The 15,884-nt window shown below is 43.9% G+C and overlaps 1 protein-coding gene and 1 non-coding gene across 2 annotated transcripts in view; both read left to right on the plus strand.

The window, feature by feature from the left end:
- The window catches only part of ELP1 (elongator acetyltransferase complex subunit 1), a 65,446-nt gene that overhangs the window by 3,417 nt on the left and 46,145 nt on the right, over positions 1–15,884 (plus strand). The window contains exons 2-11 of the mRNA XM_066367495.1: positions 178–340; positions 1,568–1,720; positions 4,103–4,184; positions 4,554–4,634; positions 8,036–8,121; positions 9,895–9,991; positions 10,461–10,551; positions 11,988–12,111; positions 13,384–13,477; positions 15,602–15,832. Coding sequence (XP_066223592.1) covers positions 191–340; positions 1,568–1,720; positions 4,103–4,184; positions 4,554–4,634; positions 8,036–8,121; positions 9,895–9,991; positions 10,461–10,551; positions 11,988–12,111; positions 13,384–13,477; positions 15,602–15,832 — 1,189 coding nt within the window. The 5' untranslated portion in view covers positions 178–190. The remainder of the gene's footprint in view (positions 1–177; positions 341–1,567; positions 1,721–4,102; positions 4,185–4,553; positions 4,635–8,035; positions 8,122–9,894; positions 9,992–10,460; positions 10,552–11,987; positions 12,112–13,383; positions 13,478–15,601; positions 15,833–15,884) is intronic.
- On the plus strand, positions 1,367–1,429 carry LOC136395994 (U7 small nuclear RNA). The gene has a single exon (XR_010749430.1). It is a non-coding gene; the product is annotated as a U7 small nuclear RNA (small nuclear RNA).

A 15,884-nucleotide genomic window follows, 5' to 3' on the forward strand; every position in this document is an offset into this window, starting at 1 on the left:
GGATTTGACATGATTTTATAAATCTGTGAGGTTATAAAGATATTCTCATATTCAAAAATACAATGTTTTCCCATTCACTTTGTTCTTTTCAGCTTCCCTTAGGAATCACAGATGTTAAACCTTCTTTTCTCTTAGAAGTGAGTGCTTCATCAAGGGATATTTGTACTTTTCTCTCAGGAACTGCTTCATCATGAGAAATCTGAAGTTACTTCAGAGCCTGGAGTTCAGGGATATTCAGGCGCCGGGGCAACCACAGTGCTTCTGTCTGCGAGCTGAGCAGGGCACAGTGCTCGTTGGCTCGGAGCGGGGGCTGATAGAAGTGGACCCGGCCACAAGGGAGGTGAGTGACTGATGGAGAGTGCTAACACTAGGCATGACCATTGACTTGTCCTTTTTCAAACATGCTTCCCTCAGATAGTCTTTAAATCAGACCGAATTTTTATCCTCCCAAATGAGCACCCTCTTTGCTTTATACTGATGTCATATTAGACATACCTTAAATAGTAACCAACCTTTAACTTTACTGAATTGGCAAAACTTGGACCTTATATTTTGTGTGAGTGCCCTAGTTTTTTTTGTTTTTTTTTTTTTAATTTTATTTATTCATTTTTAGAGAGGAGAGAGAGAGGGAGAGGGAGAGAGAAGGGGGAGGAGCTGGAAGCATCAACTCCTATATGTACCTTGACCAGGCAAGCCCAGGGTTTCGAACCGGCGACCTCAGCATTTCCAGGTTGGCGCTTTATCCACTGCGCCACCACAGGTCAGGCGTGAGTGCCCTAGTTTTAACCCTTTCTACCTCGTACTTGTTTTTAACAGTGGTTCTCAGCTGGGCGTGCAAATGAAAATTGTCTTTTTAAAACTGTGTTTAAGTCTCTGTCCCATACCAACTAAATCAGCATCTTTACTCCTGGATCCTGAGCATATATATATTTATATAATATATGTATATATATGTACAAAAGTAGGTTTACAGTTGTTCATATGGGAAATAATGCAATAATTAATAAATAATAATACATGAATAACCTGTTTCATGTACTCAGTTGTAAACTAACTTTTGCCCTCCCTGTATATATTTACAAGTTCTTTGATTTGATTCCAGTATCTTCCCCCAATTATATTCTGCTATTAATGTATTTTAGGTGATTACATTCTTAGTCACTTTCCTCCATACAATAGAAATCTTAAGAAACCATAGTCATTCGTTTCATATTTTATTGGACATTTTGAAAGAGACCAGGCTTCTTGCTTTTTTCTTGTGTTTGTTTGGCAAAAACGTCGCATTGACTATATTTTTTGCTAAAGATAGTAGGATGAATTCTCAAATGAAAGTTTGGATTTTAATCTAGGGAAAAAGACATTTTTGAAGTGCTTACAGCTCTTTTTGAATTTGTCTAGTAGGTCTTCCAGTGTTTGCCGGAAGGCCCCCCCCCCCTAAAAAAAGACATTTTTGAAAGCTTTTATATTATAAAAAAAGCATTAGGAAGTATTTTATTTCTGGAAATGTTATGATTTCTTCTTGAAAGTAGATTGGCTTAATTTGCTTATGTGTCTGTTTTGGTGCAAGGTGAAAAATGAAATCCCTTTCGTGGCAGAAGGCTTCCTCCCGGAGGACGGAAGTGGCTGCATTGTGGGTGTGCAGGACCTGCTGGATCAGGAGTCTGTGTGTGTGGCCACAGCCTCTGGAGATGTTATACTGTGCAACCTCAGCACACACCAGGTAAGCGCAAGAGTCCCGTGAGGATGAAATCTCGTGTTTTGCATAGAAGTTTAAAAGTTCAGGACGTGTAATATTTAAGCATTTTGCAAATTAGAGTCTGCATTTTATGTCTCTTTACAAAAAAATTTTGGCACGGCTTTAGCTATATTTCAGGATTCTTCTAAAACTCAGTTTTGTCTGCTGTATTTGTTAATCAGAACAATTACAACCTGGAAAAATTCTGGTCATTCTTTTTTTTTTGGTATTTTTTCTGAAGTGAGAAGTGGGAAGGCAGAGAGACAGACTCCAGCATGCGCCCGGCCGGGATCCACCCGGCCTGCCCACCAGGGGGCGATGTTCCGCCCGTCTGTGGCTGTTGCTTCATTGCAACCGGAGCCATTATAGCGCCTGAGGCAGAGGCCATGGAGCCATCCTCAGCACCCAGGCCAACTTTGCTCCAGTGGAGCCTTGGCTGCAGGAGGGGAAGAGAGAGAGAGAAAGGAGAGGGGGAGGGGTGAGAAGCAGATGGGTGCAACTCCTGTGTACCCTGGCCGGGAATTGAACCTGGGACTTCTACACGCCGGGCCAGTGCTCTACCACTGAGCTAACTGGCCACGGCCCTGGTCATTCTTGTGTGGGATAGCTCACCTCTTACCAAAATGTGATCCTGAGTGTAACCTGTATATCTCAATTAGAAAGTCTTTGAACTGTTTAAATGGCGTATGGTTTCTGTTGTGAATGCTGAGTCTCTTGATGGCTAACTCCAGAACCCCTGAGCTACAGGCACTACAGCTGTGCAGTGTAATTATGCACTCTGCGTACTTCGCCGTCACCAGAGGAGGCACATTTCAACCGTTAGCCTCTTTCTCTACTGTAGCGTAGACTGCCTTTCTTCTGGATTTCTATCCTTAACCTTCTTAACAGCACGAGTTTCCCACTAACATTGTCTGAGTCTTTAAATTTCTTTGGTTACTCTGTTAGTTGTGATCTCTTTAACTGACCACGCAATAAGAGTTATCGAAGTGCTAGTAATAAAATAATAGTAGTAGCTGACATTTATTCAGTGTTTATATCATGCCAGGTACTTTCTCAAATGCCTTTTATGAAAAATTTTATTTAATATTCACTACAATCTTATGAGGTAGATTGTTTCCCATTCTTTAGAATGAGAGGAAACTGAGGCACAGAGAGCTTACATAACTAGGCTGAAGTCAAAGTTGGCAGAGGGGATATGAGCCCGGGCAGTCTAAATCTGACACCTCCACTTTAAACCATTCCATTTAGTGTGATAATACATCTTAAATACCAGGGCCGTCAAGTACAACTACTTAGTATTTCTCATATTTAAAAGCTATACTGTTACTTTAAAACACTTTTTTTTTTTTTTTTTTCTGAAACTGGAAACGGGGAGATAGTCAGACAGACTCCCACATGCGCCCGACCGGGATCCACCCGGCACGCCCACTAGGGGGCGATGCTCTGCCCCTCTGGGGCGTCGCTCTGTTGCGGCCAGAGCCACTCTAGCGCCTGAGGCAGAGGCCATGGAGCCATCCCCAGTGCCCGGGCCATCTTTGCTCCAATGGAGCCTTGGCTGTGGGAGGGGAAGAGAGAGAGAGATGAAGGAGAGGGGAAGAGGTGGAGAAGTAGATGGGCGCTTCTCCTATGTGCCCTGGCCGGGAATCGAACCCGGGACTTCTGCACACCAGGCCGATGCTCTACCACTGAGCCAACCGGCCAGGGCCTCAAAACATTTTAAAGCATTTTTTCCTGATTACTGAGTTCCTTCAATCCATTGATCTAATCAGATGGTGCTGGTGCAAGACCAGTTGACGTCTCAGTGTCTGCAAGACAGAATTCTTGCTCCTACTGTGCTTATAAGACCTTTCATTGTTCCCCAAATTTGTTCAGCCTTTCCCTGTTCCCATCATTTCTGTGTATATGAATACTTTACGGTCTAATTGCAGCCGACCTTTAACTGCTATTTTGATAATGTTGTGCCTCAGTCCTGCGGTTTCACCGGATCTCTTTGTCCTGGCCCTGTTATCTATCTCCCTTCAACACACCTCTCCGGAAAAGCTTTCCAGGACTCCCCCGGGCCACTTGTGATTCCCTGCTCTGAGCCCCCACTCAGTTCCCAGAAACCTCGGTTACAGCCCGAATCCCACTGGAGAGTCCTCTCGTCATCTCCTTCATGAGACAGCTCGGGGGGGGGGGGGGAATGGAGTGTCCCGAGTCAGGTCCCTTCCTCTGCCCTGGGTCCTGCTTAGTCTTCTGATTCTGAGTAAATGTTTATTGAGTAACTTCATGGTTGTCGTTTTGTTTTTAATTATTTTGATTAAAGTTGTGTAAAAATTCTGGAGGCAGTAGAGTTTTGAAATCTCCCTTGTTTTTCCTCTGTCTCAGCTGGAATGTGTTGGGAGTGTAGCCAGTGGTATCTCTGTCATGAGCTGGAGTCCTGACCAAGAACTGGTGCTTCTTGCTACAGGTAAGCTTGTCACTGATCCCACCTGACTGTTATAAAACATGGCTCCTAATATCCTACAGGGTGAAGTTTGGGGCTGTGTAGGTTTCAAAATTTTTCTCTGAATAATTATAGCAGAATTATAATTTAGAGAGGGTGCTATGTGGACTATTATGTTAGCCTAACATGCATAAATATCTAAGAATAAGCACCGCATCAGAGTCTTTCTGTTTTATCTAGTGAGAGCCAAAACATTTTGAGTAAATTCTGTCTGCCTTGTTGTGACTGATAACTCTTCCATGCCAGCTCTGTAGCTTCCAGTGCTGTTGATACTTATGGAGTGGGACGTGTGTTACATGGAAACAAAATCATTTTTGTCTGTGCCTCTCCAAGGTCAGCAGACCCTGATTATGATGACGAAAGACTTTGAGCCAATCATGGAACAGCAGATCCACCAGGATGATTTTGGTGAAAGTGAGTACAGCTTTGTTTGAAACGTTCTGTGATCTGAAGTTCCTTCAGGTTTGGTCATTTTCTAGTCCTCTAATATCCATGTCATAAATCCAAAGAACTGCGAAGCTTGAACTCCCATTTGTTAAATGTCTGATCGCCCAGCCCTGTCCCACCCTAGATCTTAAGAGACTTACCTCTGAGTTGAGGTCTGAGAGGTGGCTTTGTCAATAACCTAGGGAATGGAAGTCTGCGTAGGGTCACCTAGGTGGTTGTTGCCCAAACCCAGGAAAAGCTTAGGCCGGAGGTTCGATGAAAGGGACTGGACACTAGGTAGAATGAGGAGAGCATTTCTGGGATAAAGCTTTGGGGAGAAAACAAGAAAGGTCAGATAGAAGGCTGAATTTTAACTTTGGCTGAGCTCTAACCTCATGCCTTCTTGTTCCACCAACTCTGAGAAGTCATTTAGAAAACTGCTACTCATTTATTCATTCAAAAGTAGTTTATTTGTTCAATAATATTTTTTAAGTAGGTTTGAAACCAGCAGTTTTTGGTGCTGTAGATAATCCAGCTTTTCTCTTACGGAGTCCCATTAGCTCAGTCATGACTTGATGTGCAGGCGGTAGGTTAGCTTAAGGGGAGGAGGCGAAGAGGGGAGGAGTGGAGAGGGAACACTTCCCAGATGAGGCGACCTGAGCTGACTCCTGGCTGAATAGGTGGTGGGTAGATGAGGGTTGAGGGTCAGGGAGTGGTCCAAGCAACTGAATAAACCCGTTTCAAGGCAGGAGTGTTTCACACACTCCTTTGACACGTCATGCCTGTTCAGACAACTGTGACTACGTACGCATTGATGGTTGGCAGGACGTGAGTGTGGGATGAAAGAAACAGGATGGATTTCGATTAAGTGTGGTAGGGAATTTGGACATTGAGTTTTAGGTGATCAGCCAATAAAGGTTTGATGATGCAAGATTGACTAAGTGATTGGTGCAGAGGAAGAGGCAGGGTGATCTGATAGGAGGTTCTATGGGAATCCGGGTGAGAGAGAAAGAAGGTGGGTGTGGGGCAGAAGGGGGAGTAAATTCGGGAAAACTGATTCTCTGAGGATGGGCGTACATTTTTTGGAATTATGTGAGATACTTTTTTGGAGCATAGATGTATGGGTCCTCTCCTGCCCTAGCTGGTTTGAGAAATGCCAGTTTAGAAAATGAAATAAGGAGCCTTGGGTATGTAAGGTGAAGAAGGAAGTTGAATGGGACTCCAGCCACAAGCTCCAGTGGTAGCAGCAGAGATGGCAGTATCTGAGAGAGAAGGTGGGGCGAGGCTGGTTTGTAGGTGTAGTGGTAAGCTCTGCTCTGGGTTTGTTTCAGGGCCATATGGGATCACCAGGTGAAGTAGGCGAATGTATGGGGCGGAATTATTGGCATGTAGGAACCCTTAGAATCTTGGGAGTAGGTGACCTTGCTCAGGGGCGGGTATGGTACTGGAAGTTCGTAGGACCCAGGGTGGAGCTCTGGGGCATCCAGCTTTGAGGACAGTCATGGTATCGGGTAGTAACCAGCATACCTTTGCATGGGAAAGTGCCCTGGGCCTGGCTCATCCCACCCGCTTTTTCACACTGTGTACTTGGATGTGTCCATGCAGAGAAGATAGGAAATGATTGTGCTGACCCATAATTTATAGAAATTATAACCAGCCCTTCTTACAGAATCAGTGATGGGATGGCTGTTATTGGGCCCTGGATCTGCCCAGTGCCTTTTTTTTTTATTTTTTTATGAGAGAGACAGAGAGAGGGACAGATAGGGACAGACAAACAGGAAGGGAGAGAGATGAGAAGCATCAGTTCTTTGTTGCAGCACCTTAGTTGTTCACTGATTGCTTTCTCATATGTGCCTTGACCGAGGGTCTCCAGCTGAGCTAGTGACCCCTTGTTTAAGCCAGCAACCTTGGCCTCAGCCAATGACCTTGGTTTTAAGCCAGCAACCTTTGGGCTCAAGCCAGCAGCCATGACGTCATATCTATGATCCTACGCTCAAGCCAGGGACCCCGTGCTCAAGCCAGATGAACCTACACTCAAGCCAGTGACCTTGGGGTTTCGAACCTGGGTCTTCTGCGTCCCAGGCCAATGCTCTATCCACTGTACCACCTGGTCAGGCTGCCCAATGTTTTGAGGCACATCTCTGTAGTACCTGTTGGCAGGTCAGTGTCAGATTTTCCACCAGGAACAGGGAGCTGCATTGTTCCAGCATTCTTACTTCATGTTTTATGTGAGAGAAGCAGTATGATTTCTAAAGAACCTCAGCCTGGAAGGCAGACGCCCTGTGACCTAATTTTGGCCTCTGCCACTAGGGGGTCTGAGTCTCTATCTACGTCTACATGGGGTTTGAATTCCAGGGAGGCTGGAAACATTTGGTGATTTGAATTCTTATGATCAGAATTTTATTCCCAGCTCTTGAGTTTTATGTCTTGTTATCAGTGAACATACAGTGTGTCTGTAAAGTCATGGTACACTTTTGACTGGTCACAAGAAAGCAACAAAAGACGATAGAAATGTGAAATCTGCACCAAATCAAAGTAAAACTCCCAGTTTCATACCTATTCAGTGCAGTTCGATGTGGGCTCACACACAGATTTTTTAGGGCTCCTTAGGTAGCTATCCCGTATAGCCTCTACAGACTTGTCACTGACTGATGGCCTACTAGAACGGGGTTTCTCCACCAAACTGCTGGTTTCCTTCAACTGCTTATCCCACCGAGTAATGTTACTCCTATCCTATGTGGTGGCGCTTCATTATAAACGCGCCGATATTCACGTTGCACTTTGGTCACGGATTCGAATTTAGCGAGCTACAGAACACACTGAACTTTCCTCTGTACCGTCCACATCTCGACTGGCATGGCCGTGGGCTGCTCCGCTGTATACATGGTGTTACGTCATCTGCGCATGTGCACATGCTGCCACATCATCCTATAGAAACTGGGAGGGTTTTCCTTTCATTTGGTGCAGATTTCACATTTCTATCATCTTGTTGCTTTCCTGTGACCAGTCAAAAGTGCACCATGACTTTACGGACACACTATATTGTGCAAATTCTTCATATTTCATTCTTCTTACTTGTAAAATGGGGATGGACTGCTTAATGTCATCAGGGAATTTAAAATATATATAATGGCAAGAAAATAGAATATGTATGATGTCATCAAAGCTCTTTCCAACATAAGGGCACTTCAGAGTCTGCAAATTCACTGCAGCACATAAGATGGAACATAGGTTTTTCCCATATTGACTGCTGGTCAATTATTGAGAGGTCTCAAGGGACCCATGTAATTTCCAGTCCCTAACTTCTTGAAGTGTAGCAATGAAACTGTTTATTTCATTTCATTTAGCTCACTGGTTGTTTTGCCTGTTCTCACTCACTTGTTCTCCAGGCAAGTTTGTCACTGTTGGATGGGGCAGGAAGGAGACCCAGTTCCATGGATCAGAAGGCAGGCAGATGGCCTTTCAGATGCAGATGGTAAGGTTGGTCCGACGGGTAAAGAAACACGATTGGAACAAATAGAATTTCTGTCACCCACCAGGAGCCCTTAGGTGTCCAGTAACCGTTAGAGGCTAGTAATGTACAGTTGTGCTTTAGTAACACTGAAGCTGTTTAAAAACCTCAGGGAATGAGTCATCCTAGAAAGATCCTTTTTTCTTTTTTAATGCCAAATTGCTTCATCATTTTGTTCTCAGTGTACAGAAGAATTAAACCAATATTCAGTTTTTTAAAAAATCACCTGACCTGTGGCGGCGCAGTGGGTAACGTGTCAGTCTGGAACGCTAAGGTCGCCGGTTCAAAAAATACCCTGGGCTTGCCTGGTCAAGGCACATATGGGAGTTGATGGTTCCTGCTCCTCCCCCCTTCTCTCTCTCTCTCTCTCCTCTCCAAAATTAATAAAGTCTTAAAAGAATTTTAAAAGAAAAATTAAGAAAAAAAACCAACAACCGCTAGAACTAATAAAAGTTCCTTCCTTATAAAAGGAAGGAACTGCTGTCCTGCATTCACTACTTGTTTTTTTTTGTCTGTTTTTTAATTTTTATTTATTGATTTTAGCAAGAGAAGAAGGGAGAGAGAGAGAGAGAGAGACAGGAACATCAGTCCGTTCCTGCACGTACCCCAACTGGGGATCAAACCAGCAATCTCTATGCTTTAGGCCGATGCTCCAGCCAGCGGAGCCAGCGGCCAGGGCTGCATTCACTGTTGATCATTCACGTGCATGTTTTCATAATGTCCCTACATATGTGGATATTAGATATGTTTTTCTGATTTTCCCTCTTGGATGAAACTTGTTGTTTTCCTTCTTTCTGGATATACTTTGAAGGTAGAGCTTCAGGATTTATTGATAATAGACCAGGGGTGAGGTGTGAGAGAGTGGAATTGAGGATGATTTGGGGCCTGGGCTGATAGAAGCATTGTATGTATATTATCTGTAGAAATTTCTGTGAGCTGTTCTTCTAGGATAAATGAGTCAAAATAATACACTGCCTGCTCTTTACATTTTTCATCCTTAATTATTTCTCACTACATTTCGTGTGACTCTAATCTCGCCTCGTAACCCTTCACTAGCGGAAGTTTGTGTTCTACACCTTGGGGCAGTCTCATTCAGAATAAATCTTGGTAGGCCACCAGTGTATTCCCCGATGTGCGGACTGGTGCTGGCACCATTCTGACGTAGCCCGCCCCTGGACTGTGATGGTGGATGCTCAGGCGGGTTCGTCCCCAACCCCGCAGAGCTGCTTTCTGTGTTCACGGCCTCCGGGATCGAGATGCAGGTGCCACTGGACACCTTTCTTCCCCTGGGACTGTGAGCACAGGAGTCTTTCATGTTTCCATCATCGCTGCCTTGATTACCTCTGGCTCAGCCCTCTGAGCTCTTGTGAAGCTTACACACTAAAGAAAAACTCTGCTCTCTTCCATTAGACTAACAGCATATATTTCTTTGTCACAGGTACCTGGTACATTCCTTGGCTCACTGTTTTTAATATGTAGATCTGCAGCTTTCTACCTCTGCAGCTTGGAGGCCACTGTTTTTTTTTAATGGTCAAAGAATTTTGTTTTAAGTTCTTTTCTCTTTTAATGATGAATTCTGGATCTGAGGGTCCTTTTATTAGAAGGTTCCTCAGGTGTCTATCAGGCCAGTTTTCTAGATTGCTTAAACTTCATATAAAAGATTTGGTAGCTTGAGGCTTGTTTGATTCCGAGCCGTTTTTAAGGCCCCCGCTGACATTTGTCTCTTGTCCTCGTCAGCCCGACTCTGCTCTGCCCTGGGATGACCGCAGACCGCACGTTACCTGGCGAGGTGACGGGCAGTTTTTTGCTGTGAGTGTTGTTTGTCCAGAGACAGGTATGGAAATAAATTTCAGTTAACCAAACAAACAAAAAATTGTTTTTATCTTATTAAATTTAGGATTTTTTTTTATATTGAGGGTTTTCTTTTATTACATAAATGAGGTAAAGATATGTTGCTTTAGCATTTAGAGCTAAGAATTAGAAGAATTCTTTGAGGGTGTTTGGTTTGGCCTCCTACCTATTGGACACAATTTTTTATTTTTTTTTTAAATTTTGAAAAGTTTAATTGAAGGAGGAGATTTGTTAAATTTGCTGGCCACAAATGACTGACATGGGGTGTAGCAGACCCAAATTGTGAGCCTGGACACAAATTTTTAACAAGATTTATTTAATTATAATTAGCTTTGTAAAATTGTGATAGTTTTTATTAATAAAGAAGGTGTTTAAGGAGTGCTGACCTGACAACATTTATCGTAACGCTTTGGTTGTTTTTTTTTTGTTTCCCCCCTTGACCTGCCGCACAGGGGCTCGGAAGGTCAGAGTGTGGAACCGGGAGTTTGCATTGCAGTCGACCAGCGAGCCTGTGGCCGGACTGGGCCCTGCCCTGGCGTGGAAGTGAGTGGGGGGGAGGTCTTACGACTCCTTCCTCAGAATTTCTTGATCTGGGGAAGGGGTGATGGTACCTTTTGAATCTAGCTGTTTATGTAACACAAAAAAAGGTATTTCCTTTTTTTTATTTGGCTATAAGCTTGTATGTTTCTTTCTTTTTAATTCCCTGAAGTCTGACTTCAATTTGAAGAGCAGATTCTGAGCTTCTTCACAGATCTCATCATTCCAAGGCCCACACGTGTTGTAGGTGGCAGGCAGGGTCTGCATGAAGCGCTGTATAAAACAGAGAAAGGTGCTTAGAGGGAAGTTGTAGTCTGCACAGCTCTGGCAGGCAGCGGAGCTTTGCTGCGGACCAGCGAGAGGGTTTCCTTCCTCTGCACAGAGTCCCGCACCAATGGTCTGTTTGCCGAGCAGCGTGCCGGCTGGATTCAGGCCTGGTTCTCTCTTGGCCGGCACCCTGGGGTTGGTCATAGCCTGCCTGTGAGATGCGGCTGCCTGGTTATAGATGGAGGAGATATCTCGTCCACCTGCTGTCTCAGGAACATCTGTTATATGCAATGCCACTAAGTCTCTGGGTTTTAGACATGTTGTTTTCCACCAGTTTTCCATCAGACTGATGATAAAGAGAAAAATGTATATGAATTAAAACCTAGAGACAGCTATAGACAAAATGAGGTGATTGAGAAGTCTTTAAAAATACCTTCCTGAGCATGGAATATTTACTGAAGTTGTCGACTTGAAGGAGAAATAGGTTTTGGTTTTAGAGGACATTATACATGGAATGGTTTAAAGAATGTTTTTTTGTTTGTTTTGTTTTTTTAAGTGAGAGGCAGGGAGATAGACTCCCACATGTGCCCCAACCAGGATCCACCCAGCAACCCCTGTCGGGCTGATGCTTGAATCAACCTAGCTATTTTTAGCACCTGAGGCCGCTGCACTGGGCCAACTGACCTATCAGCACCCAGGGCTGATGCTTGAACCAATTGAACCACTGGCTGTGGGAGGGGAAGAGAGAGAGAAGGGGTTGGGGGAGAAGCAGATGGTTCCTTCTCCTGTGTGCCCTGACTGGGAATCAAACCTGGGACATCCATGAGCTGATATGATCTATCCACTGAGCCAACCAGCTAGGGTCAAGAATGGGTTGGTTTTTTAAAAAGTCACCTTAACACAGCCTAAATCTAAAGCTTTCTGGGCAAATGGAGGCTTCGTGCCAAGTTAGAGAAAGGCACTCTTGCTTCTGGGTGGGTGTAGTCTCACAAGGGTGGAGGGTGACGAGAGGGTGACAGGAGGACAAGGGTGGCTGAGGGCTTACAGAGACACGTCGACTCTTAACACTTTCTTGGGTGATATTTTTTTGTTTTTGAGGGAAATAAAACAACCATTTCTGTGAAATTCATCTAATTTTAACGCAGCTGGGGCTCTAACACTTGGTTTGCTTTCAGACCCTCGGGCAGCTTGATTGCATCAACACAAGATAAACCCAACCAGCAGGATGTCGTGTTTTTTGAGAAAAATGGACTTCTCCATGGACATTTTACACTTCCTTTCATGAAAGATGAGGTTAAGGTAGGTGCCTGCATTGTTTCACCATCAAATGTAGAGGACTTTGCCCGCCATCGGGAAGGGTGACATCTGATACGGGTGTGTGCACAGAGAAGCTCCAGCTTAGCTGCGGATAGAAATTGTGGCTTCTCGTAACTGAGGGTTTTTTCCCTTAAAAAAGAGAAATTCCTTTTCTTAGATGTTTTTAAAGAAGAAGTGGTATTTCTTCAGCACTCTAAATAAAACATAGACAGGAAATAGAAATGTTAGTTTTTATTGTTTACTTTGACAAAAGTACAATTCTTCTAGGAATGAAGATGGTTTACATTTATAACTTTTAAACCTTAAGCAGCATATGTACCATTAGGACCATGGTGGGGCAGATACACATCAAATGGTAATCCTTAAGTGTACTAAAAGTTGAGAGAAGAGCTTCATGAACTCCCTTGTACCTGTTACTTGTTTGACACAAACAATGTGCAAAATTATTTTTACCTATCCACCCCTCTCTGGCTTATACCCCCCACCCCACACACACATTGTTATCTCATTCCCCAGGGTTTTCTTAATTTTAGAAAATGTATTTTTACTATTCATTTCTAACAGTTAAAGAGTTTTTCTTGCCTCACCAGGCAGTGGCGCAGTGGATAGAGCGTCAGACTGGGATGCAAAGGACCCAGGTTCGAGACCCCGAGGTTGCCAGCTTGAGTGCAGGCTCATCTGGTTTGAGCAAAAGTTCACCAGCTTGAACCCAAGGTTGCTGGCTTGAGCTAGGGGTTACTCGGTCTGCTGTAGCCCCACAGTCAAGGCACATTTGAGAAAGCAATCAGTGAATAACTAAGGTGCCACAACGAAAAACTGATGATTGATGCTTCTTATCTTTCTCCGTTCCAGTCTGTCTGTCCCTATCTATACCTCTCTCTGTCTGTGTAAAAAAAAAGAATTTTTCTTTAAGTTACCACAATTCCATGATCACATCTTACAAAATTAGTAATCATTTCTTAGTATTATCTATACCAGTCCATATTCAGATTTCCCGAATTGTCTAAAAGTGTCACCTTGCTTTTGGTTGTAGTCTCTTTTAATCTTTAAATGTAATACATTTTTAAAAGTCCTTGACATATAATGACATATTGCACAGATTTGTTTAATGACTCTAGGTTAATAATTTACAGCAAGGGGTCAGCTCCAGTGGTGGGATTGTTTGGTTTGTGAGAGCAGGGGGTTCCATGGTCATAAAGATTTTGAAGTAAATACAGAGCTGAAGGACAGTGACAGGGCTTTTTTCCCCACTAGGTGAATGACCTGCTCTGGAATGCAGATTCCACTGTGCTGGCAGTTTGGTTGGAAGAGCTTCCGATGGAAGAAAATTCAGCTCTAAAAGCCTATGGTAAGACAGCTACTTCGTCTCAGCCCTCTGCCCCATGAAGTGCAATTGAAAGTAGAAGATACCCCTTCTGCTTAGTCTCCTTAGTGCTGCTGCAGAATCCAAGGCGGCTGAGTGGGTAGGTGGAGAGGTGAGCATGGGTAGGCTTTTTTAGTTATGGTGTCAGCCGTGGGTCAGTCAGGGGGCTGTGGAGAGACAGAGTCAGGGCAGTCAGCAGGCCCGAAATCCAGGTACGAGGTGACATTTCAGTCTTGTCTGAAATTTAGGACAGGCCCACAGTTTGCGGACAGATACGATTCTATGTTACAGTTTTGAGGTAGAATTCCTTTCCCTCCGGGAAACCTTTGCTCTTCAGGCCCTTACCTCATTGGATGGACCCACTCACATTATGGAGGAAAATCTGCTTTATTTAAAATCACCTGATTATATGATTTAACTACAGAAGACCTTCCCAGCAACATCGAGACACTGTTCAACCAGACAACCTGGCACCAAAGCCTGGCCAAGCTGACATATAAAATTGACTATACAGGTCATCAGTACTTTCCTTTCTTAGATGGTATATTCCTACAGGAAATCAGAACATTGGCCAAAAGAATACAACACTATGGAAGTGAAGGAGAAGTTGTGTTTGATGTAAGAATCTTCCCTATACCTTATAAATTGTGTAAATAGGTGTTTTTTTAGTGTATATGTAATAGGTGGAAACATTAGAAAATAAATATGAGAAGGAAAAAAATCCATAATTCTGTCACTCTAATAATCACTACTAAAATTTTTTCATTTCCAGATTTTGTGTGTATAGCTGAGTATAGGCATGATCTCATTTTTGTTACCTATATAGCTATGATACGTTCAGTTTTGTGATTCCCCTGTCCCAAACACATTCTATTTCAGATATCCATTTGCATTATTTTAAATTGCCATATAATAGTCATTTGTGCCATAGTTATTAAATCCCATTCTGTTAGACCTTCAAAGTTTTGTAATTTTTCAGGGTCTACACTGAACAAAATGCTCTGAACATTTTGTTCATAAATCTTTTCACTTGCTCAATTATTTCTAAGTGGCTTTCAAACTTTTTAATCAGTAGAACTTTATTCAGATGTTACTAAGATGCTCATTCATTTATTCATTCATTTGACCCAGTGGTTTTCAACCCGGCTGCATCTTGAGAAATAAAAAAGCAAAACACTTTTCAGGCCTCATCTCATTGGATTCCTTGTGTTGGAACAAAGGCTATTTTCCTTAAGTGAGAGGAGGGAAGATAGAGAGAAAGACTCCTACATACATCCTGTCCAGGATCCATATGGCAACCCCCATCTGGGGCCAATGCTCTGCCCATCTGGGACCATGCTCGCAGCTAAGCTATTTTTAGTGCCTGAGGTGGAGGCTCCATGGAGCCATCCTTGTGCCAGGGGCCGATGTACCTGAGCCAACTGAGCCATGTCTGTGGGGAGGGAGTGGAGAGAGAGAGAGAGAAGGGGAGGGGAGGAGTGAGAAGCAGATGGTCGCTTCTCTTGTGTGCCCTGACTGGGAATCAAACCCGGGACATCCACACACCAGACCAACGCTCTACCACTGAGCCAACTGACCAGTGCCATTTTATTTTATTTTATTTACTCATTTTAGAGTGGAGAGAAAGAAGGTGGGGGAGTGGAAAGCCTTAACTTGTAGTTTCTTTTTGTATGTGCCTTGACCAGCAAGCCTGGCATTTCAGATCAGGGACCTCAGCGTTCCAGGTCGACACTTGATCCACTGTGCCGCCACAGGCCAGACATTAATCTAGTACTTTTAGATTGATTGTTTAATACCTTAATCTGTCAGTTATTTTTCTAAATCTTTATGGAAAAAAAAACCATTCACTAAAGCACTGTCTTTTTCTAGCAGCCTTGCATCCTTGTGATCCTAAAGTTTGAAGGTGAATGAAGGCGAAAATATATGTTTCTGACCTTATTGATGCTAGACATCTTATCTCTATGGAAATTGCCTTTTAACATTATTTTAATGGAGAGACTGAGCAGGAAGGGTCTTTTGAAAAGTAAAGATTGCCTGCATCCCCCTGCAGCAGCGGTGTGAAGTCTGGTCCTCGGCCTCTGAGGGCTTTCCGCTCATCTTCCCTTGCAGTTCAGCTCTGGACCACTGGCAACTATCACTGGTACCTCAAGCAGAGCCTGCCCTTCAGCGCCCGCGGGAAGAGCAGGGTTGTCTCTTTGCTGTGGGACCCCGTGACCCCACACCGGCTGCACGTGCTCTGTCAGGGCTGGCACTACCTCCGCTATGACTGGCATTGGACAACTGACCGGAGCGCCGGAGATCATTCAAGTGACATGGCAAATGTGGCCGTCATCGATGGAAGTAAGCAGCGGGGAAGGGTGTCTGTGAGCCTGGCAGGGTCCCTGAGTGCAGT

This window comes from Saccopteryx leptura, chromosome 2 (assembly GCF_036850995.1).
Source record: "Saccopteryx leptura isolate mSacLep1 chromosome 2, mSacLep1_pri_phased_curated, whole genome shotgun sequence".
Lineage (NCBI taxonomy): Eukaryota > Metazoa > Chordata > Mammalia > Chiroptera > Emballonuridae > Saccopteryx > Saccopteryx leptura.